Source organism: Leptosomus discolor, chromosome 1 (assembly GCF_034619465.1).
Source record: "Leptosomus discolor isolate bLepDis1 chromosome 1, bLepDis1.hap2, whole genome shotgun sequence".
Lineage (NCBI taxonomy): Eukaryota > Metazoa > Chordata > Aves > Leptosomiformes > Leptosomidae > Leptosomus > Leptosomus discolor.
This window is the reverse complement of record NC_141391.1, coordinates 100,003,768-100,024,373: the sequence shown is the minus strand read 5'-3', so window position 1 is coordinate 100,024,373 and position 20,606 is coordinate 100,003,768. Positions and strand designations below refer to the sequence as shown.

At 36.8% G+C, this 20,606-nt stretch overlaps 1 protein-coding gene across 1 annotated transcript in view; it reads right to left on the bottom strand.

The window, feature by feature from the left end:
• Positions 1 to 20,606, bottom strand: part of BRWD1 (bromodomain and WD repeat domain containing 1) — a 59,546-nt gene that overhangs the window by 23,605 nt on the left and 15,335 nt on the right. The window contains exons 14-29 of the mRNA XM_086477657.1: positions 19,368 to 19,518; positions 18,656 to 18,790; positions 17,146 to 17,274; positions 15,592 to 15,817; positions 14,935 to 15,120; positions 14,024 to 14,207; positions 13,098 to 13,188; positions 11,987 to 12,127; positions 9,830 to 9,915; positions 8,731 to 8,926; positions 7,646 to 7,762; positions 7,429 to 7,536; positions 6,927 to 7,051; positions 6,734 to 6,816; positions 6,173 to 6,284; positions 30 to 91 (exon numbers count right to left, since the gene is read on the bottom strand). Coding sequence (XP_086333783.1) covers positions 30 to 91; positions 6,173 to 6,284; positions 6,734 to 6,816; positions 6,927 to 7,051; positions 7,429 to 7,536; positions 7,646 to 7,762; positions 8,731 to 8,926; positions 9,830 to 9,915; positions 11,987 to 12,127; positions 13,098 to 13,188; positions 14,024 to 14,207; positions 14,935 to 15,120; positions 15,592 to 15,817; positions 17,146 to 17,274; positions 18,656 to 18,790; positions 19,368 to 19,518 — 2,132 coding nt within the window. The remainder of the gene's footprint in view (positions 1 to 29; positions 92 to 6,172; positions 6,285 to 6,733; positions 6,817 to 6,926; positions 7,052 to 7,428; positions 7,537 to 7,645; positions 7,763 to 8,730; positions 8,927 to 9,829; positions 9,916 to 11,986; positions 12,128 to 13,097; positions 13,189 to 14,023; positions 14,208 to 14,934; positions 15,121 to 15,591; positions 15,818 to 17,145; positions 17,275 to 18,655; positions 18,791 to 19,367; positions 19,519 to 20,606) is intronic.

The following is a 20,606-nucleotide window of genomic DNA, read 5'->3' as shown; positions in this document are numbered from 1 at the left end:
ACTGTTTTATTAAGTGAGTTTCTACCTACCATTATCAGGAACTGGTTCCATGTCCCACGGGCTAAGCTTTTCAATTTCACCGTTGTCCCATCTGATTCACCAAGTTAAAAAAAATAAAAATTATCTTGACTCAGAAGTACTCCCTCCAAGCATATTTAAATCACAGCTACTTTCAGGTATTAGTAAAATATACTGTATAAACACACGCATAAACAAAAGCATTAGCTAGCAATCAGCTGTCATAGTGCAAAAAAGAAACATTCTTTATAATGAATTTCAAACTACATTTGTACTCCTGATTTTGGCTATATGTAACTTACCCAATATAAAAATCAGTATTACCAAGCCTGTATCAAGAAGTTGCAGAACAAAAATAAGCCATACACTTGGGAAAATAAGGCAACAACATCAAGGGGAGAACACAAGAAAAAACAGAGAAGAGAGAGGATTTTTTTGCTAACCACAATAGAAGTTGTGCAAGTCCATGGAGTGTTTCAGAGAAAGGAAGAACAGTAAGTGACGTATTTGGTAGATTAACATTTCATTTTATAAGGCGCACCACATTAAGTCAAAAGAATAGATTAAGTATAAAATGAAGAAACTAAAGTAAGGACCAAGAGGAAGCAAACACAGTTGATATGGAGAATGTATCTGTATACTCGCTCTGATACTTAATTATTAGGTATGAATATAATTTTGAGATCTCAATATCCTACCACATTTGGGCAGATTTTTACATGTTTTTAAAAACACAAAAAAGGTCAACGAATGTTGGTATTTCAAAGACAAGAAATGCCCAACTGGATCAGCTTAACACCCTACTGGTGCAGCTAGACCAGTGATTTGTGTCTTTGAAACCATAATTGGGAGATGGTATTTACAGAGACCAAACGACCCTGGTACATGTCCATTCTACTCATGCTTCCAGCATTCATGATCACTGTATTCCTCTAGGTATGTTTGTGAATACATCCCAACCTATTTCCTTTAGTATCTGTTTATTCTTGTCTCATACCTTTTTGAACCTGCTAATACTGTTTCCACTGCCTCCTGTGTAAACTTATTTCCAAAGTTCAGTACCCCAAATGTTAAAAAAAAACCCCTAAACTCAAACTCTTTTATACACATCCCCTACAGATGTCAACAGGCAGATCTAGTTCTGTCATTACAGAATCTGGTGAACAAAAATTCTCTATTCATCTTGCCTATCACCTTTATAATTTTGTGAACTATGAACGCACCCCTATCACCCTTCTATGCCATTTGAAGAGTCACATTTTTTTTTAGTCTTACCCCACAAAGCATCTGGTACATAATCATTTTAGTTGCCCTTCTCTGTACCTTTCCCAAAGTCATTACATCTTCCTTTAGATGCTGAGACCCAAAGTGCATCAAGACCCCAGCACACCACTGTGCTGGAAAGCAGTGAGCAATACTGTTTTGTCCTTGGTGGACAACACCTTGTTGGGTTTTGTAGCTACCACTACACACACAGCTGACATTTTGCGAGCTATCAATGACTACCTCAACATTTCTGTCTTCAGCTGAATTGACTAATGACCTTAATGTCATGTAAGCATAAGCAAGACCATTGTTCCCTCACATGTCCTACCTCACACACATTTGTGCTCAAAATTATGTGGCACTTTTTTCACCCACTTTTATGGGGTCCTTTTGGAAGTCCTCACCTTTAGGGTGATATTTGACTACTACCTGAAATGACTTCCAATGTTTACAGACCTTGAATATTTCACTGTGCGTGCTCTCCAAGAGGTTTAGAAGGACACTGAGTAAAACTGGTCCCAGCACCAGTTCCCAGGGGAGCCCACTACTCCAGCCAGAAATATGATGGTTAAGAACCACTCTGTTGCACCCTGTCCTTTAACCAATTTTCAATATGTAGAAGTACTTCCTCCAATCCTATGTCATCTTAGTTTCTTTAACATCTCTTGAAGAGAAATCCTGTCAAGGACTTCTTAAAAAAAAATCCGAATATATACTGTCCACTTTATTCATACACTTACTAGCAAAGTCACAGAACTTCAAAACGGGCAGAGAGGCAGAACTTCCCTGTACAGATGCAGTGCTGGCTCTGTCCTACAGCTGGGCTTATCCTTATGCTCAATAGTTTTATTCTTTATTATAGGCACATACAAGAAACTGAAGTCAACTAACCAGTCTCCAGTTCACCAGTTTCCCTCCAGAGGCTCTTCTGTTGGCAGGAGTTACAACAGCGATCTGCCAGTCCTCTAGTACACGGTCCAACTGTAGGACAGTTTGAAACTTTGCCAGGAGTTTCATATCAGAGTACTTCAAATGCCTGGGTGAATGCCATCTACTACTTACGACTTAACAGACTTACATTTTTGGTCTGATACCCCCGGCGTATTTATTTCAACCAAACTGAAAACTGAGATGATCCTCCTCATAATACTTTATAACTAAAACTCTGCTCAGGCAAGAGTTAATGCTCTCCATTATTCTGGATCACCCATCAACTTAGGAAAACTTGGATCCATCCACACTCAGCCTGTTTGATGTTTATGAACTAACAGAGTTCTGAGGCTCTGAAGGTTCATCTGTTTGTTTCTCCTCCCCAATGTACAATACTTCAGAAGTTGCTGGTATTCATACATGTATATACTACTTCAGAATATTGCGTGAAAGACTTTATCATGCAGTTTAGCACAGCTTAAAGCCCATTTGGTTCCACTTAAGCTGCATTCATCCACATAACCCAACTTCATAATACATAAAGCTGCTTCTACACAAATACCTATTTTCATCTGGCCAATAAAATAACAAAATACTCAATTTATACATCTTCTACTTATTTATTAGCTATACAACAGTGATGAAGCTAATCTGAGATGTTTCCTAAGTACATGACAACCTGGTTACCTGTAAGACTTTCAGTTAGGTTACATGGTAATTACTCCCCTTCATCTTATTTCAACGTGGTTTCCCACACTCTCCATCATTAAGTGTTCTGAAGCCAACTTTCAATGGTTGTTTCTGGTACAAAATAAAAAGCACTTCTATTCCAATACAGTTCTTTGTCTCAGAAGTGGCGAAGAACAGCTGCAGATGCTCAAACTCAGCTGGACTAGCAAAATTCTACCACCTAACAAAGCACCATAACCCAAATCCTGAGTGAAGGAAGAAGAGAGACAGCATATTGCAGTTTTTCCAAGACAGAGTCACAACTATTTGTATTCAGGTTGTTTTCTCCCATTTAAACAAATGTAAAATGAAGTGTATTTAAAACCCTTTTTGTGTACAATGCATAAAGCCTATGAACACAAAGTAGGAAGCTACTGCTGCTGAACCACATGCAGATTCTTGGGGACACAAGACTTAAGATTCTTGAACAAAGGATCATATTTACAAGGAGAGATAAGGACCCAGCCAAAGTCACAAAACCTAACTATACCTGCAAAACACACCAGATGTTTTCATATACATATCTGAGGGATCTTCTCTAGAAGAGCTGTTTGTGAGTCAGGTAGAACAGAGTCACATTCTCTACAAAAGCAGCACAAATCTTTGAAGAGCTCTCTTTTGGAAGTGGTCTTTAAAGAACACTGCGTTTCTTATCTATTCAATTATTAAGCCAACTTCAAAGCAGCTCTTGACCTTCCTCTGGCTGATTCGTTAAAATACTGAAATACCCTTTAGCATTCACAGAAGAAAGGAGTCTAGGAAATTTGCTATAGGCTCTTTTCTGTAACTGGAAACTTGATTTTGAACTGGCCAAGAAAACAACCACAAACCCCATCTAAACTTACTCTTAAGGAACAACTGTGGTAACATAACAAAGCCTACAAAATGTGTAACATGTGGAAGGTAACATACATTCCCCACAGTAGCATATCAAAGGGTTTGAGCTAACAGCTAAAATTTAGTACTCTGAAATAAGATTTAGTTGTATTTTCATACTGGTATCTGGACCCAGCAGATTCTTACTCTGTACCTTATTTTACAAAGCAAAGGAAAATGTACTGGCCGGTAACTTGAATATTTTCACCCCTACATCACCTGCAGGAGATATGCTCCATGTGTACTAACCCTCATGCCTGGGTCAGGAGTCCAGGCTTACATCAGTAAGCATCCTGCTTACATCAGTAAGCACTCAGCAACATTTTAGTTTGTCAAGATCCTCTCTTAGTTAAGAGAAGAGTCTGAAGGAGAATGAAATGAGGGCGAGAAATCAATGTAGTCTGGATTTCTGTTTTTCATCTGTACGTACTTTCTCACTGTGGGCAATTAAGCAACTATCAAAGAAAAAACAAGTATTCGCACATACTGACAGATGCTTTATATGTGAAGCAGTCTTAGCTTTATCACTGTCAGGAACATCAAGAAGTCCTTTATGGCCAGATGATCTGTTGCAAAGACTTAATGTTGATGCCACTTATTTATGGCACATGAAGACTGCCAATTTGCTAATTGTAGCTGTAGAAGCAAAAGTAAAAATTCACTTGCCAGAAGCATATGGGCAAGAACTTCAATCTGGAAGTCACTTACACCTTCCTGCTAAGGAAAATCAACAGGATAGATGACAAGCACCGTAGATGAGACAAGGAACAAAATACATTACACAATCTTGGCAGTCTCACAGAATTTTCTATTAGCTACAAGTACTTTCTTTCTTTGGGATGAGTGACAGGTTCAAAAGCCTCCGAGTGGAAAAAAAAAAACAACTGTAAAAGACATGGGAAGATTTTCTGGTCATGATGGAAACAGGAATATTATGTATTCACTGATTATTCTCTTTACAGTCCTTCCTTGCTGGGGGAATCCAAAGGAAGATCCCAGAACCATTCTAGACAACTTGAACAGGGCAGGACAAGGACAATAGCCTGATTCTGAACAGTGAGGTCCGGAGCTACCTTTGTTCACCTTCCTCCTCCTTTGTGTGAAGGACCTCTTTGTCGATATGGAAGAAGGTGCACCACTAACGCCAAACGGTCATGGGGGGATAGTAGGGAGTCATTTCAGAACATGCCTTGGTAAAGAAGGTATGGGTCCAGCTACCTTGTTACCAGTTTGACTTGGATGTTCCTGGCCTTTCCTGTTTAAGCAGGTTTTTTGTGGGTTTTGTTTGTTTGTTGGGTTTTTTTGGTTTTTTGTTTTGTTTTGTTTTTCTCCTAATACCTCTAATTTGCTCAATCGCCATGTTTTGAACAATTTGATATTTTAGGTCTTCAACCAGGCAGTATTATCTCCTGACAAGTAGGCTGGTCAACAGGATTTGTCTGTTACAGGTAACACAGGGTTACATTATCTGCCAGTTACCTAGCTAAAATATAACCCAGAGAGGAAATCAAAAGGTGAAATTGCAAATGAGATCTACACAACAGGAAACACGGCAGAATACCACTAGGCAGTGAACAGACTCAAGTTCTGTCTGCACATTCATATGCCAAGCATGAAGAGAGCGCAACGTATGCAAACATCCTCTACAGGAGTCTCAAGTGATAGCATATCATCTTACATGTATACCTGCTCCTGTGGACTATAACATGAAAGACATAAGTGTGAGAACTTGAAGCATAAGGATCATGATGTCAGCAACAAGACTAGATTCAGCATGGCTCATCCAAAACCAATTCTCAATGAAGAATAATAATTAACATACACTGAAAATTGCATCGCTTGCTTCATGGAAGAGATTGAGCACTAGTGTTTACAGAAAATAAGTCGCAAATGTGAAAGAGGACAATAACTTATAGAATCATAGAACAGTTTCGGTTGGAAGAGACCTTCAAGATCATCCAGTCCAACCTTTGTCCTAGCTCTATCAACACCACTAAACCATGTCCCTAAGTACAACATCTACTAGTCTCTTAAACACCTCCAGGGATGGTGATTCCACCACCTCCCTGGGCAGGCTGTTCCAATGCCTGACAACCCTTTCAGTAAAGAAATTCTTCCTAATATCCAGCCTGAACTTCCCCTGTAAACTTCTTTCACCATATTACATAAAAGTTATTACATATTCACATTTTGCTAGATAAGCAACTTGAAACCATTAAGAAGTGATAATACAACCATTTGTTCATGTACAAAATCATTTGAACAATTTATACATTCTCATACCAATAAGCCAGCTATGTAAGAGGCAACCCACACTACTACCATTAAAAGTGTAAAATCTTCTTATACTTACTTAACACTGTAACACTGGAAGTGACTATCTGGGTATTGAGGCTGATACGGTTCTTGACCCAACACTGTCCCAAACCACCACGCATCATCAATAATGGATCGAAACCTATCAGCTAGAGCAAAAAAGTCTGCTCAGATATTCTACTAAGAGAAGTTATTTAATTACGCTTCTTCTACATGCAACTAGAAAAAACTTTTGATCAATGTATTTCAGTTTAAAGTTCTAAACGCATGATATTCAATAAAAGACGAGACAACTTATTATGCCAGAAAAATACAAATGCTAAAACCTAAATAACTTTGCTCTTCAGCTATAAAATGAAAAAGGGAACACTGAGGTCTCAATATACGCTTTGAAGACTGTATCTTCTATCTCTCATAATCCCTCCAAAATGCTTAGTACAACAGTTAGTAGGCTTAAATTTCTAGACAAAGGGACCTGATGTACCAGAGAGCCCTCTTAAGTTACAAGCAAGTAGCTTCTAGCATATTCAACAATTAGCCAATGACAAATTTTTTATTTCAAAATTGTTTAGTCAAATACTTCGAAAAACACACTTACAAGCTTGCCAGTTCCTTTGCCGTGCTTCATCATAGAACTGACGTAATATAAGGAAGTCGATAACATCTGGCATATCATGGTATCTAGATAAGAAAAAATAATCCCTTTCATGTGTGTGCCTTCAGGCTTTAGGAAGAAGTTTAAAGAGAAATGCATTTTAAAATACTTTTCAGAAAAATAAACATGTACATACCTGATGGAAAATGATTTGTCTGTATGTTTTCCAGTGGCATGATCTATAAAGGCAAGCTTGAGGCAACACAATGTGGGAGGACCAATTTCGTATCTAATTCCAACAATTTTTACCAATTCTTGGTCCTACCAGTAAGAACAAACAGTTTCAGCAAGTATTACCTTCTGGACTATGCATGGAACTATTAATTCAACACTAGTTAGCCAGGCACATGAATTGTATCCACATCTAAAAAGCCGAAATTATTGAAACGTTTGAGATTTCAGTGCAAGACAATCTGTCAGACTTGACAATTTTAACACAGCTATTCATATCTCGGCTTCCCACAGGTAACTCTGAAGGTACTCTGGTAACTGGAGACACTTACCCCTATTGTTTCCATAGGGAAACATTATGGGAAACGGCATAACCTCACAAATCAATGTTTTGCAAACAGTGTGATACAACTCTTCATTTATGGACTACTAATACTGAACCCACAGTATCTTCAACGCAGACCTACCCTAAGGACTACTTTTCTCCATGGCTCCTTGTGTGGATTCAGTTCATAAATGTTATTTCTTCGAACTGCTTCAATGTAAGCTTCATGTCCTTGTCGGAAATATATTACCTAAAAAAAAACAAACAAAAAACCCCAAACAGTAAATGTTACCCTATATTTAGTAATATAATAACATCTGTTAACACAAGCATTTAAAGGTTTTAATCAATATTCCTACCTCATCGCCCATCTGAGGAACAAAAGGGGATCTTCGAAGAGCTGTGTCTGTTATCCAAACGGGAGGATGCCAATCATATGACAATTCCAAGTTTAATGGTTGTGTTGGAGCGTTAGCCTTCACATTTAATAGAGAGCAAGGTTAGACATAATGGACATATTGCTGACATGACATCAAAACAACTCAGTCCATTTTAATTTGGCAGACAAAAGCTTAACTTGTAAGAGGCTAATGTACATTTCCAAAACATATTAGCAAAATTCCTCCAAAGCTTTGCTAGGGCTATAACTGTATTTGTAGTAACCATTGCTTTCCTACAGGAAGATTTGAGTGACTAAGATTACTATTATGCAGGTCTTAAGAGAAACAAAGTCTTATAATTCAGATGGCATTCTCAGTGCCCAATTAAAAATCTATCAAGCTCCAAGAAACTATTTGAAGAAGAAAAATTGAGAGATATTGCACAGTAAATATCCATATTAAAACAGTTCCAAAACTATAATTTTGAGAATACTTGGAAGAAAGTGAAAGGATGGAGAGAAAAACATACCAAAATTACCCCATGCATTAAAAAAAATAATCTGTGGGCCCCTTTATGGTAAAAAACAGCAAATAGTATCTATTGTAACTTAAGAAAAGGATAATCATTTAAATTAACAATTTCAGTAAAAGAGTGTAATTATCATAATTTACAAAAAATTAAAAATCCAACCCAAGTGTAAATGGGTGACTATATCCCCTAAGTTTTCAAAAAGGTATGTTACTTAAAACCAGTCAGTTTAACAGAATTTTAGTCTAACATTCTGTACAGTTATTCAGTCATGCTTCGATACCAGCAACCTTGAGAACCCTTTTTATTTAAAAAGGGAAAATGACTTCACTTGGAATGCAGATTCTTCCATACAAATCAGCAGAGAACCTTGCATTTGGAATGGTCTCAACTTAATTAAGGTTACACTGTACGTAGTGACACCAATATCCTTGTCCAATAGTGTACCAATTACTTGAACAGTTTCCAGCAAAGAGGTCTGAAAACCTAAGAGATAAATATATCAAGGAGTGAGTAGAAGAAATCAACTGTATACCTCCTCCTGCTTTTTTGGTTTGGGCTTTTTTCTCCTTTTTCTTCTTCTTCTCTTTGGAGGAGATGATTTCTCTGCTGATACCTCATCTTCTGAAGTACTGCAGTATCTGACTGCTTTCCGTCGAGAAGTGCGTACAGGAGGTTGTAGGTTAATCCCTGCGTCCGCGATCCAGTCAGAGTATCTACTGGAAGAATCGCTGTCCATAGTGGATGGGGTGAAGGAAAATGCAAACATAGAACGAAGTTGTTAGTATTTCAGAACACCAAATTCTCTTAGACAAATACCTGCAGATACAGATTGCTGTTGAAAGCACTACCAAAAGAACTAAAATTACTTTGACCTGTTACAACAGTTACTTCACTTGATGTTTAATCTAATTTTTTGGGGAACAAAGCAATTCAAAGCATGTTTTTTAAAAACACCTCAAGTCCGGAGAATTCTAAAATCAGTAATTTTATTCAAGAAAGCTGTGCGATGGAATTTTGGCCTAGTCAAGAGCTCTCCCTAAGGAACACACTAGCCAAACGCTACTTAAATTCTTTTAAATTAAATTTAATTAAATTAAAGACAGTTACACAAATCTCACAGGTACACATTTGCTTCCTCCCTCTCTCTCTTTTAGTGCTACTGCTTTGGAGTTCTAGAAAGAATATCTAAAAAATCCATAGTAAAGTGGTTAAAAAGTTGTCTATAACTTCAGTTCTAAGTGAAATCATAACCTTATCAAATTAAGATTTTTTTCAACCAAATTTTTCTAAGAGCAAGCAAATGACTGTTGCTCTGTTATTAAAAAATCAAAACAAACCCGAAACCATCTTTCAAAACCCCAACAGAACAAAACACACTATAAAACAAACGTTCCAGAGATCATCTTTCTCCTTGTCATCTAGCAAAAAACCAAAAGGATCTGAAACTACATTTAAAGTCAGAAATGTTTTGGTGAAAGGGAACACTAAATAACAATGCAATGTGTCAGTACGGTACCCTGCAAAACGTTATTACACACAAAGAACAACAGAACTGCCATACAACCTCTAACTTGCCAAAATTAAGTAAAACTCATTACAGTAAAAGCTGGGATTTGTTTGTTCACTTTTACCTAGAACTATTACTGTTGCTTTTCTTGTCACTTCTCCACTCTTCCTCTTCATCAGATGAGCCAGAGCCCTCACTTTCTTCAGCTTCCTGAGTTTAAAAATATGCAGTCAATCCAAAACCTTCTCACAGCACATGTTTTAAGAGTTTGAAACATAAAACATACTCTTCATTCATGTCTGCAGATTATCAAGTTAGGAAGAAATTTGGTAGAGTGTTGTTAAAATGAAAATGAAAGTAGTTCTTTTTTTGTAGCTGATTTCACCTTAATTTATTAACCTCAGGAGTGCACTATAAGTCACAAACTTCTGTATATTCACTCGTATTTTATTAGCCACATGTGGATTCACCCACTGTAGCCGCCTCTTCACAAAGCAACTCTTCTATCTCCCTACCGTATGACAGTTTTCTTGTTTTTTCTAGTCTAAGAACAAGTTCACATCATTTATCAGAACAAAGTGGTGGGCGATTTTGACTCCTTCAAGTTCTAGACTCATGGCACTGTAATTAGGGCACGTACAAGAAAATCCAGCTCACTAGAATGCAAAGGAAGAATTTAAAGACTGCAAAAGGAAAAAAATCAAGGAAAACTATCATATGTCTCATCTGCACACAACATGGGTATATTCTGTTACAGGAGTAGCAGTTCTATGATTATCTTTTTTTTATTAGTCAAGCAAGTTAGAATCAGGTGATTTTTATGATTTTAGCATCAACTGGTTGACCAAGTACTAACTGGATGTATTCATGCATATATTTAAATGCAAAACTAAATAGTCAAGATGCATCAAAATATATTATAACTTATTTCCTGATTGTTGTTCAACAATTTGCACTAACTTCATGTTTTAATAAATGCGTTTTCCATAGCTGAAATGACTAAGTATGATGCATTGCTCATGTCTCAAGTTACACGTTGTCAAGCAAAAAAAAAAAAAAAAAAGATTTCACTTGCAACTTTAAGTCCAATACAGTTTGAGTTAGTCCAACTCATTATTTGTCATTTACAAAGTAACAAAGTTAACAGTCTTCCCCCTAAGACCTGTTCATATGGTGTACAGCATGGACAATACTCATCAAGTCCATTCTCCTCTTTTACCCTACCATTTGCAGGATTAAAACAAACAACCAAAAAAACCGCAACCAAAAAAACCATTTACATCAAAACTAGGCGTCTTATAGTATTATTAGTTTTATTATTATTACTTCTAACATCACTAACTCAAAAATATTTAAGTATCTGTAGTATTTAGAGGACAACATGTATAACTATTTGCACTTTGTGTGCTTTGAATTGTGGAACTCCCATTCCACCCTATTCCCAAAATAAGGAGAACCAGAACTTTTCATTAAATTTAAGTGATTTATTGTTTTTAAACACATAGGAATTCTTTATTAAGAGGCTAGGAGAACAGAATCCACTTCCAAAGAATATCATTCTTCATCGTACTTACAAAAGTATCTTATCTCCTGAACATCCCCCATTTTGTTCACTATTCTTCCTTAAAGTGACAAGTCCAACAAGTCCAACCTTCTCTACTCCTACTTCTTCCCTCTTTCCCAGTTTGAGAAGTTTCCTGGTGTGCAAGGCAAGATAACTGTAGTCCAAGCAGTCTTACCACTGATTTACAGCATCTGATAATGCAACAGTCAAAAGCTCGTGCTACCCACAGCAAAGTCCTGTTTTACCCCAAGCCAGGACTCGGCCAGGATAAACAGACTCTGTGGAAGAATCACATCACCAGGCTGTAACAATGCTTTAGCAAGAATCTTCAAGATTTCCAGTTTCAGGTGCATGCACAAATTTGGAAGGTTTTTGTAGAGAAACAGCAAAACGTATCTAAAACCCAAACGTCACTTTAAAGTCACCCTCAGCATTGTACACCTGTTTTTTGCCTTGGGCTGTGGATTTAGTTTAGAAGATTCTCAGCAAAAATAGTTCTGCTATTTATAAAATCACAGGAAAGACTGCCATTATTGAAGCAATAGATAACTAGGTTTGAGAAGTGCTAACAATAGTGATGCTTACAGAAATACTTTCCCTGGTAAAAGAGGGGGGTTTTGTTTGCTTGCTTGTTTTAAGAGAGAAAAGGCACATTGACATGAAACTTCACTTACTGAGGAGCTCAAGTTCAAATACAGGACTCGGAAGAGAACTTACCTGCTCTATCAAGCCAAAGCAGTTATCTCTTTCCTCATCAGAAGACTCCAGTTGTTCAATGTTATTCCGTGTTCGGTAATTGGGATACTTCCGTCTATGCAGTCTACGTTTAGATTGTATTAATGAAGACTCCGAGTCACTCTGATTTATACAGGAAGTGGAAAAAAAAAAATAAGTTACATAACATATATATGTGGCAAACCTTTATGCGGGTGAAAGGGTGGCTAAAAGCACTGCTGAATGGCCCCATCACATCACAGACTGATCACGTCAAAACTCTTTTTCACAAGAAATAATTTTCCTGTAAGCCAATAGCTTTATATTTGCTTTATTATTACATAACAATATTATTAATAATATTATTGTTATTATTAATCCCAATTTAAGATTTAAGCTGTTCTAAGAAATTGCTCTTTTTAAACTACTGCAAGTGACAGGTCCATTCACATTACCTAATAAACATACCTACAGAATCAAGACATTAACTGCTTACAACATGCAATTCTGAAAGGACCAGAAACCCTCAACTCCCCCCAGTTACAGTGGATCACGTTGTAGAACTAGTGTCAAATTATTTTTTTCTGCAAGACACGGCAAATCACGCCACTATCTAATAAAACCAGTACAATACCAAGTTTTTCCTTCTTACCGATCTCTTCCAAAAAACAGATTATGAAAACATAATTCAAAACAGGGCAAGACTGAAAACATTGCCCCAGACACAAAACATTGTCATCTAAAATAAAGTGAGAAGGGAATAGCAATATAGCCTGTAATTCTTCAAACACAGGACCATGAACATTCTCACTTGCACCTCAATGCTTTAGCATGGACCTGAAACTACTGTCTGGAACTTTAACTGCAGTAAAACCTAAATGCCTGAAATCAAGCCTGCCTTTAAAGATTACTACCCAATACCTTAGATGGAAGGAGACAAGATGAAAAGAAAAAAAGAATTCTAGGTATTCATAAAAATCAAACCTTGTCCTGCAATAAGTGGAAGCTGAATCAGCAGGAACCTTTGAAGACCATACCTTCAGCAACTTCTGCTTTCATTTTTTAAACCGTGACTGGACCCTGGGCACAGAATGCCCTAGAAGCTGCTGCGTACCTTTTCCAATGACTCAAATGACTTTTTCTTCTCAGTTGCATAAAGATCTCTCTCTTCTTCCCCTTTTGCAATTCGATATTCTTCCTGCTTCCTACAAGAAAGTAATGAAAACCTAATTCTACATGACAATGTAGAAAAGTCTGACAGTGCCAAAAAGTTAAACGATCCATTTTCTTTAAAGGATCTATCTTAAAAAGCCCTAATTCCAATCCATTATTAATTTCAGATGTTATTATTAACTCAAACACCTATAACTTCTGTCCTCTCATTTCCAGATAAGGAAGACTGATACTAAGAAAGTCCTCCTTGCAAATATCAGAATATAATAAAGTTTTTCAATCCCATTTTTAATCCACATTTTTCCCTTCGCAATCATTCTACCTCTCAGCACTGGGAAAGCTGTGTAAAAAACTTCAGAGATGTGGCAGCACATACGGCTGTACCATTACAAAGAAATATTTAGCTATCGATATTAATGCTCCTTTTCACAGATGCATACCAATAAAACAGCTGTTTCAAAAGCAGCTGTTTTAGCATTTCAAGTGCTCAGTGCTACTTCGGATCATCACCCTCCCAAAGTCTCACAAAAGCACAATCTCTCCAAACTCTATCATGTTAATGAATTTAACCCATATTCCTTTATTTTGGAAAAAGCAAGAATCTAGGTAATCTAGCTGTCCTTTAAGATGACAAAATATTGAAATATGGGAGAATCATTCTCTATTAAACTAGAGAAACTCCCATTTATTTTGGTTGGATGGACTTCACAATTATAAGTTCTTAAGCATAGCTGACCATCACACTGAACTATTTCAACTTGTACCACGTATCTGTTCCAGCTCAGGTCTAATGGCACTAGATTTAGAAAAAACAACACGATGTGTTCTCTCTAGTCATATCCGCAGCCCAGTAAGCTGTCCACACACCTGAGTAAGCTCGGTGGTATTTCTGGTACAACAACTCTTCGTCTCCAAGCCTGAAGGTCTCTCTCAGTAGCCATCTGACTTCGCGGAGCATTCTGATGCATCTGACGCACACCTTCAACTTGCCCACTACGTCGCAGACCAATGTTGGGAGGAGACTGGATGTCAAAACTTGGTCTTCTAAAAGCTAAAAATATACAAACAACAACATTTTTTCCAGGCTATGCAGAATTGGAATCTTTTTTCTCCTTACTAAAAGATAAAAAAAACAAAACCAAAACACTTTCCATATTTTTATCTCCACGACTGACATGACTAGTTATCACCTTCAGGAAGTTATCTGTCTCGCAGAAAATTCAGTGCGATTACACGTACACTTTTAAAATGGTTATTTCTACTACTGTATTTCCTTTCATTGTATTAAAATAATGTTTTTGTGAACTATTTCAGACAGCTCTGAGGCTAATGAGGTTCTAAAAAGCACTTTTCTTGGAGCTGAGCTTACATTAATTAAAACGACAAGGGCACAGATCAGAAGAGTGCCTGTTTTAAACCTGTAAAGAAGGGAGAGGGGAACCCAGTTTGAATAATGACAAACTACTTATTTTGCAAACTTTAGAGGTGAATGAATGTAGCTCTTATAAATATTATTTGAGTACTCTACAAGTATTATTTAATATGCAGCACTCCACAATTAATGCTCTTTAAAAGGAAGAGCAAAAGGCTTTGTTTTGTAACTCAATCACAGGAGTAGGAGTGTTTTAATGAATAACAAGATCTTAACCAGATATCACTACGTTAAGGGAATCTTAGTCCCCAAAACACTAAAGTTAAAACCTGTGTGAAATATTTCACACAGCATTATAAAAATGGAGGTAGAACAATTACCTTAGAATTTATCAGCAAGTACTAACCTCTTCTAGGAGTTCCTTCCCCATTTTGTGGGCCACTTGAAGCAGATTCTTGATCAGCTCCATTTCTTTGATCTTGTTGTAGTTGTAATTGTCTAATCATGCCATCAAGAATGCTGGGCTCCAAGCCTTGTTCATCCTGATCAACTGTCTGTTGGCCTATAACTTGTTCAACCACTTCTCCATCACCTTGCAAGTGTAATAAAAATAAAATGAATGGGTTCGGTTAACCGACTGACTATAGCGAATGATTTAATCTCATTATTAGTATGACAATGAGACACATTCTACAACTAAACAGAATGAAAATCATTCTCGAAATCATTCCAGTTGCTTGTCGACATTTACGAAGCCTGTAACTCAAACGTAGTTTGTGCGTGTCAGTGCCCGCAGAAAAGAAAAGAATTAAGACATCCATTTGAACAACCAATTATTTTCTTTGTGCTTGTTTAAAATTGTATTCACTGTAGGACCTTCCACCATCTTCAGCGAACAGAAATACACAATAGCTAGCACACAAATACACAACAGTTAGCACATGAGAAAACGAAGGAATTTTTAAACCCCCTACGTCATGTCATATCTACTCTGCTCCCATTCAGAATTACTACAGCAACTGTTAACTGCTGGATGTAGGTCCCTAGTGATAGGGATTCTTACTTGTTGCTACATATCCAAGTTGAGGAATCAAATGTTCATCTGCACAATTCTCTCTTCCCGGCACTAATCTTTGATATTTTGTTGGATGAGGGTTTCCATCCACATCTACTAAGAAGGGAGGGGGCATGAGGTGAGGAGCCTGTTGAGTCTGCTCATCTAGGACGTAATTGTTAGAGTCTCGAATAAGTGGCCGATAGTCAGTGTGGAAGAACATCTGATCAGGAATCTAGAAAGAAAGGAAGTTTTTACATTATCAATTTGAAAAAAAGAATGTGCTAAAGAACAGAAAAGAACAAGTGACACTAAAATATCAAAAGACTCCTTAAAGGTAAAAGAAAGGGCAAGTTCCCAATAAGAAGGGTTATGCATAGCTACAGTTAACCTGTACGGGTGTTGCAGTACTGTCAGTCTCTGATCTTTGATAGTGCTTTCGCAGGCAACAGATGCTTTTAGAAAACAAACTGAGGTAACTTATAGCAGAAACATTGCTTTACACTTAAAAATAAAAATATTTTACAACTCATTCTATTTCTTTTTTTCCACACAATTAAGAAAAGTTTCCTTGATTTCCATGCAAGAAAATCATTGTCTGAAGTTCAACATAAGCTCTCAAAGTAAAGTTTGCTCTTAATCATGCAATGCCCACCAGAATTTTTTTCTGCAAATGAAACAGTCTGTTAAATTAAATCCATGCAGCTGAAAGAAAATTTACACAAGTATTAGATCACATTGAGAATCTTTCCTCCTAGCAACGATGAACAAGATGAAGGGAAAAAGTTTCAAGTTCAGCTAAGAATATATAGGGAGAAAAAAAACTAATTCTTATGGAATTATGATTGCAACTTTAAAAAAATTGAGGGGAAAGCAAGCAAAGCATAGGCCAGAACTGCACTTTTGAGAGCTATTTTGAAAAAAACAGAAACACATGTATTTATCAAAACAAAAAGGAAACAGGCTAATAGATTCAAGAAAGCAAAACATTTATCCCATGCACATTTTTCTAACATTTCAAAATCCACAATGTTGGAAGAATGTTTACTTTTGCTTATTTTAATCAAACTACTACAGTCAATTCAGGTTTGAATAAGGAAAGGCCTAAAGAACTGCAAGTTCTAATAATTGAAATAAATCAGCAAATTATTCTTAACATATGCACAGCCTGCTTTTTTGTTAATTAGGTAGTAATGCAATAAACATTGTGATACATTCCAATCCTTAAACATTAAGCTATTTTCAGAAATTAGAAACAAAAGTAATTTTGAGGTTGAACAATTAACACATAAAGTAGCTGGCTGAAAGATGAAAATGTATTCCAGAAGAGTTCTTGGGAACTACTCTCAACGGAATGGTAAGACACTGGTTGTTTCTGCTGTGCCAGGATCATATGTACAAGAGAACCCACAGACATCAAGGAATCCATTCTATTCAGATCCTGTACCCGTAACAAACTTTTTTTTTTTTTTTTTACATATGATGTTTTAGAGGAACGAACATAACTAATCTAATTTCAGTTAGAAGCTTGAATAAACAGTTCTAATAAAAAGCTGAACTTACCTTTTCATAAGACCTGCTACAGCCAAAACCAAATATCAATAGATGCCCATGAGAATCTGTACATGCAAAATGCTGGCCATCTGGTGAAAATTTACAGTCAAAAACAGCACCGTGTCCTTGGCCTTCAATCTAGATTGCAAGAAAGAAACTCAAGAAGTCTGACCAATTTTTTTTTTGAGCAAACAAAAATGCAACATCAAAAATTAATTACTATATCAAAAGCAGTCATGCATCTCAAATACCTCCATTAAAGCACAAATAATCTTGTTACTTCCATTTATTTCTCTTCCCCTTGACATGAGAATTTAAGTCCTCAATCACACAGTTTTAAAAGATGCACTCAATTTTAAATGATGCACTAAAGGGTATGGAAACTTACTGTAAGAAAAAAAAAGCGGGTTTGAGGCTTTTTAGCTGTTAGTATACTGCTTAAAAGTAAACTGCAGTTAATATGTACCGATGTTGTTAAACCACTTCCAAGAAAACACAGGGAATCTTAAAGCTAAGGAAAAAACATAATCACTTTGCTATTGACTGTAACCAGAAAAAAAAAAAAAGATTAAAAAATTAATATGAATATTGAATTGTAACTTAAATCTCAGAGAAAACCTATTTTAAAGTGTTAATTGTGAGCTGTCAAACGGACTCAAAGTCATGGGAGCTCTTGAGAAGAACTGCGCCAATCCTCCAATGCTTTTGGTAATAACATCATTTTTAAGACAGTTAAGAATGTAAGTATTTGTCCATAAAAGTCTTGAAATGATGATCCAAAAGAAGACTTTTAGATCAGACCTCAACTCAATTAAAGAAAACTGTTACGATGAATGAGAGGCAAGATCCTTAGTTACAAAGACCAGAAAAGCCCTGGTGTCAACTATTCACAACACCTCACAGACTGAGAACTCCTGATCAACAAGTGAAGTCTGAAAAGCTCAGACACTGACTATGATGAAAGTTAAGTCCTACCCTGCTCCCTCATATCTCATATTCCTCACACCCAACTGCAAATTCTCACAATTCATCTTCCTTGCTCAAACTTATCAAGATCTCCCTGACCAAATGCAACTCCAAAGCCCTACAGGAATGCAGCAGTGGAAGGACATGGGGAATACTTTTGCAGAACATCAGTGAACGGACTCAGCTTAGTAAAAGGTCCAGTGAGAGGCACCTGACTCAAGGTAGAGTAGGGAAGTGGGCAGCTGGGAGAAGACAAGGGAAGCAATCCTAGCTCTCCTTTTCTGCCACATTAAACTGTTAAAACTGCTCCTGGTCACTTTGCACCTACAGTTACAATAACCAAGAAACTCAAAAGGTAAAAGCTTTAGAGAAAAAATAAGTTCATAGGTTTTGCTGGTTTGGAGGTTTTTGGTGCATTTTGGTTGGTTTTTGATGTGGTTTTTTTTCCCTAAAAGGTGCAATGGGGCCTGTGTGTTGGTGACAAATCCTTAAACTAGTATGTGAACATCTGGTGTGTGTTTAAAAAACCATGGAGTTTATATAAAGGTCTTACCATGTTAAAATAATGCTTTGTTTTCGTGCCTTTGGTAATGTCCCATATAAAGATGTTGCCGTCATGACCCGCAGACAGCATTATCCTGGAATCAAAAGGATGGGTCTCCAAGACAAATACTTCATCTGCATGCCCCTAGAATTTAAAATTGCACACCACATGCAAACAAGAGGACATAAATCCACATCAATAAGATATTTACAGTAGAGCCTAAAGCACGGTACTATCCTCTCCTCACACTCAGACTTTTGGAAATTAGACCCCTACAAGCTGCCTCCAAAAATACAGACTTATACAAATTCTAGTGTGTCTATCTGGACTGCTACTTGTGGCACATAAGCAGGGCAAAACCCCAGGCAGCCAGAAAGACTTTATTATTCTAAATTTAATAATTTTCTAGACCCAAGCTAGAAATATGGAGCTTTTGCCAAAGGACAGTGAACTATTCAATGGGCAGGTACGTTACTGCAAGAACCTTTTATTTATTCCACAGGATAGGCAAGTTCAACACAGCAGCTAGAGAAAAGATTGTTCAAAAGCAGGAGGAAGCAGCTAGTTTTGGTTAAAAAAATAATCCAAGAAACAATACACTTGTTCAAGCATTCCTATAGAGCTTTCAAGACAAATCAGATCTAGTTATGAACTCTGCATGCACATGTCATTTCAATTCTAGGAACGCCACCTACTACAAAAAGCAAGTAAAATGACATACCACCAAGTCATGAAGCAATTGTCCTGTACAGGAATTCCACACTTTGAGCAGATGATTATTCACAGCCGTAACGACATAGTTATCATTTTGGTTCCAAGCTATCATGGTTACTTTAGGCTTCATAAATTTGTCTTCTTCTGAACACGTATCGCTATTTTAAAGAGTGGAACAGGCATGAGATACTTTTAATTAGTCCATTTCAAACTCAAAATACAGAAAAATAACCTGTTTTCCCATGTTAATAATCAGACAAGGGAAGAGAAGTTAAGCATTAAATTTGTTTTGAAACTTATGTCCATAAACTTCATTATTTTTGGAGCAATCATCTATAAAGCAAATATGGATTTCTAGCATATTTATTTTGTAGGGCATGATAACCTCTTTTCCATTTGAGATCAAGGCAAAAAGGCTTTCCTTTTTCATGAAGCCTTGTTTCTTCTACAATTAGACTCCTAACATAATTCCTTCAAAAATCTGGACTTTTTACAGTCAAGAGCTTTCCAACTAACTCTGTTTCAGAAGCCAACCCCTACGTTAACTAAACATTTTTTTTTCCAATTCCCAACATAAATACATTAAAGATAATATTTTGTATTAACCTCAATCTATTTCCTCATTTCTCTCCCCAAAATACATTTACAGGATGCTGTAACACTCCCTCTCAGCACCTTAGTCAACCAAAGAAACAAGCTTCCTTTGAAACACACCTTCACAGTGCTAGCTATGTTCCATGTCAACTAGTAGCCTCTCTTACAAAGACTCTCTCTCAATTATACACAACCACAATTGTGCATATTAACCCAGAAAGATGCCACAGTTAAATCTCAAACATTAATACCTCCTCCTTTCCCAGTAAAACTACTTCTTTTTTTCCAATGGCTGCATCACAAAAAGAGCTTGCAATCACCCTCCAATTAACCAGTATAACCCAAGGTTTGGTTTTTTTTTGTATTTGGTGTCCCCCCTCATTTAATCACCTAAAAATTAATTTCTGCTTATTGTCTACAAAAGTTGACTGAGCATTCTGTACTACTGTACATCATTCACCCTTCAGGTTCATCCAGTGCCATGTAATATCATCTGTAATGACACTATTCAAAACTGTGTGCCACCAGCATGTTTCATTAATGCACTTTAAAAAGTACAATAGAATCAATGAAAATAGTAAGATCAGTCCTTGATGAAACTCACCTACCACCTGTCATGATCTCTCCCAGAAAGAGCTTATCTTATTTTTAC